Genomic DNA, 12,376 nt, shown 5'->3' on the forward strand with positions numbered 1-12,376 from the left:
TCATGTTTCTGTCACATCGTAAACATTGCTAACATGCCAGATTCCACCACCTCCACTGGCAGTGCATTTCTAGCACTCACCACCCCTTGCATGAAAAGTTTTCCCCACACTTGTACCCTAAACTATCCTTTTCTCACCTTGAATCTGCACCTGCTTTTACTTCACCTGTCCAACCTGGAGTTTCGGCTCTGACTATCCACACCTCTCAGTTTTGTATCAGGTGCCCTGTCAGCCTCCATCTTTCCAGTGAAAACAATCTGAGTCTATCGTCATAACTAAAACTCTCCAGACCAGGCTACAATCTCTTCAACCACGTCCTTGTAGTAGTATGGCAATCAGAACTGCATGTAATATAGCAAATGTGGCCGAACTGATGTTTTATACAGCTGGAACATAACATGCTAACTTTTATATTTAATATAACTGATGTAGACCCGTTAACTACAATTTACATTTTTGTTTAAAAGAGTAGGACTTATTTTCAATTACTTATTCCAGACATAAATGTAAATATTTTTATGGTTTCATAATTTGAAGACCACAAGGAATTTTGCCGTTTATAACAATTTAAACCAGGTGTGAAGTTATAAAGCAAGATTCAATAGTGTTATTTAACTATAGTGTTGCACCTGAATGATGGTACCAATGAGACAATTTCCGACTATGGTTCTTCTTCTATGGTATTATGTCACAGTGAAGAATGGTAGACAAAGGGTTTCCTTTTATCAATTTATGCATTTATAGATACTCAATCCTCATATGTTCCATTTGTCATTATTTCCTTATCTTTCAGGATGGCTTCCTAATCGCGTCCACTTTTAGGGTCATACGGTACATCACTTTGACATGGAGTCAGAGTCATAGCAACAGGCCCATTGGTCCAACCTGTCCATGCGAACCATACTCTCAAACTAAGCTAGTTCCACCTGCCTGTGCTTGGCCTGTATCTCTTCAAACATTTCTTATTCATGTACTTATCCAAATGTCTTTTAAAAGTTGTAAATATACCTGCATTCATCACTTCCTCTGGAAGTTCATTCCACACATGAAAAAAAGGTTGACCCCCCATGTCTTTTTAAAATCTTTCTCCTGTCAATTTAAAGATATGCCCCCTTTTGTCAGTATGAAAGCCTCTAAGGACGACGAATGCTATTCCCGCACCAGAAATCTCTTGTCAAACATTTACCAGGGGAACAGAAACAGCAGCTGCAATAAGTGAGGTTTTATTCAGATGGGACAATGACAAGTTTAAATCTCCACCTGATCTGCTGCTCAAAGTCACCTCCATTTCACTGGTCAGTTTCACAAGCTTCAGAAAACTCAAGTTGCTGCAGAAATATTTGGATTGGCTGTGAGAGACGTCAATCAGAGAGCCCACCCACTCTGCCCATTCACTCCTCTTCCTCTTCCAGAGCTGGTTCACTTCCTATAGGGACTGAAAACCAAGTGAGGAGATGGTGAGTGAAGGAGCAGCTTTTATACAAATTGTATCCCATAATATCCACACCAGTCTTCAGGCAGTCTGACTGTCCTGTGGGTAATCAGGGGTGGAAATGTCCCTTATGCTGTGTGAGAAGATCCAGCTGAGAGAGCTGTTTACTCGGTGCTTTGTGCTGAACTGTTTGACTGGAGCTGTGTGTTGGATATTGAGTGTGTTTATTGGAAGCATTTCCCTTCTGATTTCCAGCCTGAGTTTTGTTGATAGATCATTCCTGAATATGAGAAGGTGAGGTGCAGAGTGTCTGAGGATTCCAATTGATGTCCTGCTGTGGCCCTAAGCTGCTCCCGGTTTTCCAGGTGAAGTGAAACCAGTGCTTTGTATCTCTGAAACATGATTTCTACTCTTCCTGTATTGTTTTCATTGAGATATAAAGGCTAACATTTCATTACAGGGCAGAGGAGATTACCATGGAGTTGCATTGGGAGAGAGACCCGCTGAGGTCTTTCCAGATGAAGAGAACAACTTCACCTATGTGGGCATCTTGGCAAAGGCTTCGCAGTGGGGTTATAAATCACTCAGAGTTGGCAAGAACTGCAGATGCTGGAGACCCTCTTCCTGACCCGAAACGTCAACTTTCCTGCCCCTCTGATGCTGCCTGCCCCGCTACGTTCCTCCAGCTCCGTACTGTGCTGTCTCTGACTCCAGCATCTGCAGTTCTTGCTATCAACAACATTTCATTAGACTTTTTATTATTTTCTGTCCCTTGGTGTCTATATTTGGGTCTTCAAATCGCTTTGAACCTCCTGTGTTTCTAGGTTTTTCCCCATTTATAAAAATCCTATTCAGTCCTTTATAGGCTTAAAGTCCAAACATGGAAATCAAATTGTCACCATTTTGTCTATTTTCTTAAACTGTTCATGTTTCTTTTTATTTGCTGCTTTTGTACAGCTCTTCCTTCTCCTGTGCAGCCTCACCACATTTTCCCAGCCTTGTTCCCAGACACCCCACACCCTCCAGTCCCCACTTCTCACTCCTCCCTCCCCCTCGGTGAGGTGCATGCTAACTCTCTGGCTCCCATCCACTCCCTCCCCAACCCTATTGCAACCCTCTTAACTACCTCTCTGACTCTGCTCAACCTCACAGTCCCCAGTAGCAGGCAGACCAGTGTTGAATACAGTATTCTAAAATAGAGGGTTGTTTTTCAGGCTGGAGGCCCGTGACCAGCATTGTGCCACAGGGATCAGTGCGGATCACTGCTTTTCATCTTGTACATAAATAATTTGGGTGTGAATATAGGAGGTATGGTCAGTAAGTTCGCAGATGACACCGAAATTGGTGGTATAGGGGATAGCTGAAGGTTATCTCTGAGGACAACGGGATATTCACCCTCACAAACCCCTCTCTGACCCTCCATCGTCCCCTTGCTCCCACATGCTCATCCTCTCTTAGCTGACTGACACACACACACCTCTCGCCACTGCACCCATATCCCAGCCTCTTACTCCAGGGCCCCAACCAATCTACGTCATCTCCCTCAGCCTCCTTGCTTCCCCCCGCCCTCATTCCACCTCCCCCTCCACACTTACCGCACTCTCCTCTCCTCCAAACCCCTCTCTCCCCGTTTCTTCCTCTCTCCCTCTCCTGTCCCTCTCCTTCCCTATCACCACCGTCCTCCTCTACCCCTCCTCCAAACCCCTGTCTCCCCTTTCTTCCTCTCCCTCTCTTTCCCTATCACAACCGTCCTCCTCTACTCTCCCATTCTCTGTATCCTCCCCATCTCCTCTCATTTCTCTACACACATGTATGCTTCCCCATTTCTGCTCTCCACCTCCTGCTCCCACCTCTGCCTTCCACCTTGTGTGACACATCCTAGTATGCTTTCCTGCCCCCATCCCCTGACACCTGTCAACCCCTCAATCCCACTTGTCCCCAACTTGCACCTCAACGTCAGTCCCTACTTGTCTCTGAAGTTCCACTAATAGGCATTGCTTCTTCGGCCTGACATTGGCCCTCCAACCTCCATGATGTTACTCAGCTCACACAGTGCACTCTTCACCAGCTGCCTGCTAATGCCTGTCTCCCCTCATCTTTCTTCTCCTTCTTCCCCATCTGTCTCTCTGCCAACTCTTTTCTGTAACCCTCGATCTGGGAGTCTATTTCTGTTTTGTTGACTGAAGTTGTTCTCCTGTCCTTCTTCCTGCAGGTCTAGTTGCTCAGAACCACTGCTTAGTAACTCTCATTATCTCGGTTTGTGGTCAGCAGCATGTCTGGACTTTAATTGGCAAGCCAATTAAAGAATAGCAGTGATGAATCTCAAATTCCTGAGACAATCTTTGTCCAATTTGTGATTTGTTTCTTGATAGTGATGGTTGTCTTTCTGAGATCACTTCCTGTTACGACCTGACTGATTTCCTATGGCTTGATCCAGTATTGCTTCACTTCTAAGTAGCTCCACAGTTTATGTTTGTGTGACAATCTGATATGAAACTAATTCAGGAAAAGTCAGATCCCAGACTGCACTCTGAATGGATGGACCATAAGTTTTTTTTATTTTTACCATTTGTTTACCATGGCAGTCAATCAGAGTCATAGAGAAGTACAGTGCAGAGACAGATCCTTCAGTCCTCATCAACCAGATATCCTAAATTAATCTAGTCCCATTTGTTCGATATCTGTCTAAACCCTTACTAATCATGTATCCATCCAAATGTTGCATTTGTACTGGCCTCCACCACTTCCTATGGCAGTTCATTCCATAGACTGCCATCCTGGGTGTGAAAAAGTTGCCCCTTAGGTCCCTACTAAATCTTTCCCCTCTCACCTTAAATCTATGCCATTTCACTTTGGACTCCCCTATCCTGGGATAAAGACAGTAGTTATTCACCCTATCCATGCCCCTCATGATTTTATAAAACTTCTGTAAGGTCACCCTTCAGCCTCTGATGCTCCAGGGAAAATAGCCCCAGCCTATTCAGCCTCTCCCTCTAGCTCAAACCTCCAAACCTGGCAACATTTTCGTAAATATTTTCTGAACCCTTTAAAATTTCACAAAATCCTTCCTAAAGCCGGGGGACCAGAATTACACACAGTATTCCAAAAGTGGCCTAACCAATGTCCAGTACAGCCTCAACATGACTTCCTAACTCCTGTACTCAATGCACAGACCAATAAAGATAAGCATACCAAACAACTTCACTATCCTGTCTACCTGTGACTCCACTTTCAAGGAACTGTGAACCTACACTCCAAGGTGTCTTTGTCCAGCAACACTCCCCAGGGCCTACTAATAAGTGTGTCAGTTCTACCCTGAGGTGCCTTCCCAAAATGTAGCACCTCACATTTATCTAAATTAAACTCCATCTACCACTCCTCGGCCCATCTGATCAAGGTCTTGTTATATTCTAAGGAACCTTCTATGCTGTCCGCTACACCTCCAAATTTGGCGTTATCTGTACATTTACTAACCATAGCTCCTATGTTCACATACAAGTCATTTGTATAAAAGACAAAAAGCAATGGACCCAGCACAGATCCTTGTGGCACACCACTGGTCATACGCCTCCACTCTGTAAAGCAACCCTCCACTACCACCTTCTATCTCCTACCTTCAAGCCAGTTCTGTATCCAAAAGGCTAGTTCTCCCTGTATTCCATGTAATCTAACCTTGCTAACGAGTCTACCATGAGAAATTGTGTTGAATGCCTCACTGAAGTCCATTTAGATCACATCCACTGTTCTGCCTTTACCAATGCTCTTCATTACTTCTTCAAAAAACTCAGTCAAGTTGGTGAGACTCGATTTCCCACGCACAAAGCCATGTTGACTATCCCTAATCAGTCTTCGCCTTTCCAAATACATGTAAATTCTGACCCTCAGAATGCCCTCCAACATCATGCCCATCAGCAATGTCAGGCTCACTAAGTCTATAGTTTCCTGACTTTTCCTTACCACCTTTCTCAAGTAGTGGCACCACGTTAGCCAAATCTCCAATCTTCTGGCACCTCACCTGTGGCTATCAATGTTACAGATATCTCAGCAAGGGGCCCAGCAATCACTTCCCTAGCTTCCCACAGAGTTCTGGAGTACACCTGATCAGGTTCCAGGGATTTATCAACCTTTATGCATTTTAAGCCATCCAGTACCACTTCCTCTGTAATGTGGACATTTTTCAAGACGTCACTATTTATTTCCCCATGTTCTCTAGCTTCCATATCCTTGACAACAGTAAACACTGATGCAAAATACTTGTTTACTATCTTGCCCATCGCCTGCAGTTTCACATAAAGGCAGCCTTGCTGATCTTTAAGGGGGCCCTGCTCTCTGCGCAGTTACTCTTTTGTCACTGCACCTCTAAACAAGAGGCTGTTCGTGTACTTTTTACAAAGGTTTTTTGCACACTAAGGGATAAAAATGCTATTTTGAATTTTGTTAGTACCATCTGAAGTCTTATTATGAATACCAGAAATAAAGATTAAGCCCTTTTAACCTCTGCAACAACCTTGCAGATACTCAAACCCACTGAAGAGTCACCATGGTTCTATTTAATTTTTCTTGTTCATTTGGCATAGATATATTTGAGGCAATCCTCTGGATTCACTCAATATCTGATTGATTTCATGAAAAGCAATAACAATCCAGAAATCGTGTTCCTTAATCCTATCCATTCATCATAGAATATCTTGTTCTGTGGCACCTTAAAACCTTCTCTATCAGTAATGTTTCTCTTACTGGGACTTCTTTTCCAATGCACTGATCTCTGAAGACTGCTCAACTGCATTGCTGATGTTCCAGGTCTTTTCTGTTTGAAAAAAACACTCACTAACCTTTTGAACATTTCTGTCCTTGTAAAAAGACATTGTTTCCATCTCTGGCTCCCTGTCTCATTCAACGCCTTATTGCTAGGCAAAAGCTCATTTTATGCCCCTGTCTTGCTCCTTATTTTCTAAATCACTGAACTATTCACCCTCAGGGACTTTTCAAAATAATACCTCATTTATTTGCATCTAAAAGACTTTGAGACAACCTATTACCACTAGTCTAAAATTAAACTAAAACTATTTCCTTCCCTCTTAACAGACACAATATAAAAATACAATAAAACATAAAGATATGCATGGTTCCAAAGATTCCAAATAATAATGTCAAGAAACGTCCTCCCATTAGACCATGGTCATGAACACAACGATAAAGTTACACAAAGACCTGTGCAAATGGAAAGACTTACTTAACAGTCAGAAAATTGCAACTGTAAACAAAGACACAGCATTTTATTGACCACAATTAAACAATATAACATTCACAATTCACTTCAGCATTGCACATAATTAAATGATAACCAATTATTGAAAAATAAACTCAGTGCTACACTTCACTTTTAAAACATTCCATGACACTGATTCCATCTCTCCTTGGGAAAAAGCACTCTGCACGGTCATCTGAAGAAAAAAATTCTTCTCAACTCCATCTTAAAGTGTGAGCCTCCCCCACAGAGGGAAATGTCTATTCATTCCCTCAATGTGTTTCTATCGAATCAGCCCCCATTCTTCTAAACTCCAATGGATTTAGGCCTAACATGTTCAATCTTTCCTCATAAGACACGGCCTTCATCCAGGAATGAATTGAACTTTCATGGATGAATTTGAACTCTGAATCTCTGCATTATTAATCCAAATGTACTGTTTCACCTGTTGGCAGCTATCCCTGGAGACATGTTTTTGAAATATCTTTCAATGTTTTTTGTTTCACAGATTTTACCTGAAGACCCCAGCCTTTCCTAAAAGTGTGCATTAGAATTTGAAGTCAGTCCCTTCAGCAAAAGAGAAGAGAGAGGGTTGAAGGAAATCATGTTTTCTTTTCCTGTTTTTGGGTGATCAGTCAGGGTGAAGCTGGGAAGAAGTGTGAGTGGTTCTAGGTGTGGTGAGAGTTCCAATCGTTCATCAAGCCTCATGAACCACTGACTCATTCCTACAGGTGAGAGACTGTCCAAGAGTGAGGCGGGCTTCACAGGCTCATCACATCCCTTGACACAAGGTGTATCTGTTGAACAGACAGATGGAAGGGAAACCATTCAAATGTGAGGTTTGTAGTCAAGACTTCACAAGGTCATCGACGCTTGTGAAACACCGACGTGTGCACACTGGGGAGAAACCTTTCACATGTGAGGTGTGCAAAAAATCATTCACACAGTCATCAAATCTCCACAATCACCAACGTATCCACACAGGGGAGAAACCATTCACCTGTGATGTTTGTGACAAGTCCTTCTCCGAGTCATCCCACCTCCGTGTTCACCGACGCATTCACACAGGGGAGAAACCATTCACCTGTCAGGTGTGTAACAAATCATTCTCAGATTCATCGACACTCCGCAGACACCAACGTATTCACACAGGGGAGAAACCATTCACATGCGGTGTATGCCGCAAATCTTTTTCATATTTATCAACACTCCGTGTACACCAACGCATTCACACAGGGGATAAAGCATTCACATGCGAAGTGTGCAACAAATCATTTTCTCAGTCATCAAATCTCCACACACATCAACACACTCACACAGGCAAGAAGCCATTCATGTGCAAAGTGTGTGACAAAACATTCTCTACATTATCGAACCTTCGGGAACATGAACGCATTCACACAGGAGAGAAACCATTCATGTGTGGGGTGTGTGGCAAGCCATTCTCACAGCTATCGAATTTCCTCATTCATGAACGCATTCACACAGGAGAAAAACCATTCAAGTGCGAAATGTGTAGCAAAGCCTTCACACGGTTATCAAGCCTCCTGGTCCATCAGAAGATCCATATACCAGACAAACCTTTCAAATGTTGTGTTTGTGATAAAGCTTTTGTGACATCCACAAGGCTGCTGACACACCAGAGGATTCACACAGGGGAGTAACCCATGAAGTAGAGATGCAGAATTGATTCTTCACAAACTAAATGAATCAGCTCCTCCTTCAAACACGGATATAAACTGTTGATGTGCAATGTTTCTGATAAGGCTTTCAGGCCCTTCTCAAGTCTCCTGATGTAGTAGAGGATCCATACCAGTGTGAAACCATTGAGGTGTGAGGTGTGTGAGAAACCTTGCACTTTGAGGCTATCACACAAGAGAAGCCCTATCAGTGTAAGCTCTGTATTGACGTGAGTTATTGGACCTTCTGGAACATCAATGAATCTGCCTGGGAGATAAACCCTTCCAATGTAACATGTGCCAGGATTGTTTCACCTCTTCCTCGTTCACCAGACTCGGACATGGTGCTGGGTCATCTGCTTATGTTGCACTGAGAGCTGTCATTCCAAAGCACTGTCGGTCTCAAACTTTACCCATCATCACTCCAGTCATTTTAAGGATGTCAGTTTAATCTTTAACTGGATCATCAAACATCACCAAATGAAGACATAATATAGAAGCTGTTGTTTGTGCACAGATATCACTGTGTCTCTGGGAAGGTTTCCTCAGCCACAGGAAGTGGGTGATTCACGGGAATCTATGTCTGGATTATCCCTGCTGTGGACAAGAGGGATACAAGCTACTCATCAGAAGATATGTTACATTGTTACAATCTGAGTGTCTGCTACATTGCAGCATCGGAGAAGAGGAGAACAAATTTAATTTGGCTTGAATTTCCTCACAATTCCTCACATGTTATGAAGGTAAATAAAAACCGAAAGAACTGCGGATGCTGTAAATCAGGAACAAAAACAACGGTCACTGGACCTGAAACGTTAACTCTGTTTTTTGTTCACAGATGCTGCTAGACCTGCTGAGCGTTTCCTGCAACTTTATTTTTGTTCATGTTACGAAGGTGTGTCATTTAATCGTTTTCGTGAACTTGAGTTGATAGATTGCGGACTCACCTAGATTGACCTTTTACAGCAAAAACAATGAAAATTGATGTTAGAATTTTGTCTTCAAGCGAGGTATTTCTTAGAAACCACATTGTCCCAGAACTGGGCTTGGTCGCCTGAACTCACTTTAGGAAAAGCTCCTTCAGGTCTTGATTTTATTCGTATTCAGTTTATGCAGGCTTTATGGTTGGAATTTTATTTGGAGAAAGCCTACTCCAGAAGAAGCTGCCCAGCTTGTGTCTCCTGTTTCTGAAGTACTTTTGTTGTGAGCTCAGGGTGAAAGCTGATTCTTCTTCTGGGAGAGTGACAGAAATAACATTGAGAAGTTTGATTTCCTCAGCAAGTTGCATCTGCCAGATTGACAAACTTTAGAACACTCTACACGCCATCCTGTTTTATCTGAATGATTCGCCACCTTTGAACATCAAGTGTCTTTTATTAACGTGAATGTCAGCAGAGAAATACATTTTCTTCCCTTTGCCTGAAGTGTGCGTGTGCATTTTGTGTTAGTTGGAGGGATAAAGCTTTCTATATTCACATTATAAACTGTGGGTGTTCAACCTATTTTGTATCCCCATTGAATGGGTTTCATTTTATAATGAATGAATAATGCTATGATTATTCATAAAACTTGGATGATTCAAAGCCTAGTATTGAGGAAGTTTTGGATTATCTGTATTGGGAATGGGATAGAATCTTTTTGTCAAGTTGTGACTGGAGGATTAAGACAAAAGCAACAGTGCACTGCACTATTCTCATTGTGGTCAAAACAAAACTAATTCAGAAATTAACTTTCCATTGGATTTTTAGATCTTGCAGTGTTCGGAGAAATTCCAAGTCTGTGAGAAACGTTCAGAAGAAACTAACACTGAAGTTTAATCGAATATTGAACAGATTTTAACATCATTATCTAATATTGTTGCTAGTCAAAGACAGAATGCTCTTTCTACAAGTATATAAAATGCAGAGAGTCAATCTGCAGCATATTGGTTTGTTATCTTTGATATAAAGTCAATGTGGAACTATTTCACAGTTTCCTTGTCAGAATTCCAATGCATTGTTTCACAGGCACTCCCTACATCTGAAACCAGTTATCACAATAACTTTTCTGTCTGCCTAGGTATTAAGGGAGTGGATATGAAGGTGTACCTGGGGAAACAGCCAAAGTAAGAGAGGGAATGATTTTAATGGGGTCTCAAAGGACATGTGGAGTGAGGGTGAGTTTGAATAAATCAGTCACCACAGAAATGTTGCGTGAATGGATGGTCAAAGGTCTGGACAGGTAGACTTTTGAGAGTGAAGTTATCAGTGAATTGTGGAATAGACTTTTTTCCAGAAAATTCTTCAGAGATTTTCTGAAACGTCAGCCTTCCTGCTCCTCTGATGCTGCTTGGCCTGCTGTGTTCATCCAGCTCTACACCTTGTTATCTCAGATTCTCCAGCATCTGCAGTTCATACTATCTCTGAAACCTTTTCACTCAGCAAGTACATAAGGAATGGCATGCACTGCCTGGAAATGAGGTGGAGGCAGGCTCAACTGAAGCATTCAAGAGGGCATTGCATCATTTTTTTTTAATATTCTTTTATTCATTCACAGAATGTGAACATTGCTGGTTGGGTCAGCATTCATTGCCCATCCCTAGTTGCCCTTGAGAAGGTGGTGGTGAGCTGCCTTCTCGAACCACTGCTGTCCATGTGCTCTAGGTTGATGCACAATGCTCTCATGGAAGGAATACCAGGATTTTCACCAGCAGCACTGAAGGAACGGTGATATATTTCCAAGTCAGGATGGTGAGTGGCTTGGACAGGAACTTGAAGGTGGTAGTTTTTCCATGTATCTGCTGCCTGTCCTTTTAGATGGAAATGGTTGTGTGTTTAAAAGATGATGTTGAAGGAGTGTTCATGAATTTCTGCAGTGCATTTTGTAGATAGTACATACCACTGCTATTGAGCATTGCTGCTGGAGGGAATGGATGCTTGTGGATGTAGTGCCAATCAACTGGCTGCTTTATCTTGAATGATATCAAGCTTTTTTGAGTGCTGTTGGAGCTGCACTAATCCAGGCAAATGGGGAGTATTCTATCACACTCCTGACTTGTGCCTTGTAAATGATAACTTTGAGGAGTCAGGTGGTGAATTACATGCGACAGTATTCCTAACCCCTGACCTGCTCTTGTAGCCACTGTGTTTATGTGATGAGTCCAGTTGACTTTCTGGTCAATGGTAACTCTCAGAATATTGATCGTGGGGGATTCAGTGATTATGCCACCTTTGAATGTTAAAGGGCAGTGGTTGGATTGTCTTTTACTGGTGATGGTCATTACCACATGGGTGGCAGGGTGAAATGTGAGAATGATGTTATGAGAATACAGGGTGACTTGGACAGGCTAGCTGAGTGGACAGATGCATGGCAGATGCAGTTTAATGTGGATAAATGTGTGGTTATACACTTTGGTGGAAAGAACAGGAAGGCAGATTACTATCTAAATGGAGTCAAGTTAGGTAAAGGGGAAGTACAACGAGATCTCGGTGTTCTTGTACATCAGTCAATGAAAGCAAGCATGCAGGTACAGCACGCAGTGAGGAAAGGTAATGGCATGCTGGCCTTCATAACAAGAGCAATTGAGTATAGGAGCAAAGAGGTCCTTCTGCAGCTGTACATGGCCCTGGTGAGACTGCACCTGGAGTATTGTGTGCAGTTTTGGTCTCCAAATTTGAGGAAGGACATTCTGGCTATTGAGGGAGTGCAGCGTAGGTTCACGAGGTCAATTCCCAGAATTAGGGACTATTATCATATGTTGAAAGATTGGAGCGACTGGGCTTGTATACACTTGAGTTTAGGAGGATGAGAGGGGATCTGATTGAGACGTATAAGATTATTAAGGGATTGGACACTCCGGAGGCAGGAAGTATGTTTCCGTTGATGGGGGAGTCCAGAACCAGAGGACACAGTTTAAAAACGAGGGGTAGGCCATTTAGAACAGAGTTGAGGAGAAACTTCTTCACCTAGAGAGTGGTGGATATATGGAATGCTGTGCCCCAGAAGGCAGTGGAGGCCAAGTCTCTGGATAGTTTCAAG

The 12,376-nt window shown here is 42.7% G+C and overlaps 1 protein-coding gene across 1 annotated transcript in view; it reads left to right on the plus strand.

The window, feature by feature from the left end:
* LOC125446377 (zinc finger protein 271-like) overlaps nt 1-10,653 on the plus strand; it is an 81,293-nt gene extending 70,640 nt beyond the window's left edge. The window contains exon 3 of the mRNA XM_048519909.1: nt 7,500-10,653. Within this exon, the coding sequence (XP_048375866.1) occupies nt 7,500-8,344 (845 nt within the window). The 3' untranslated portion in view covers nt 8,345-10,653. The remainder of the gene's footprint in view (nt 1-7,499) is intronic.
* Nucleotides 10,654-12,376: the final 1,723 nt, after the last annotated feature.

The sequence above is a fragment of the Stegostoma tigrinum genome, chromosome 34 (assembly GCF_030684315.1).
Source record: "Stegostoma tigrinum isolate sSteTig4 chromosome 34, sSteTig4.hap1, whole genome shotgun sequence".
In the NCBI taxonomy this organism is placed as follows: Eukaryota; Metazoa; Chordata; class Chondrichthyes; order Orectolobiformes; family Stegostomatidae; genus Stegostoma; species Stegostoma tigrinum.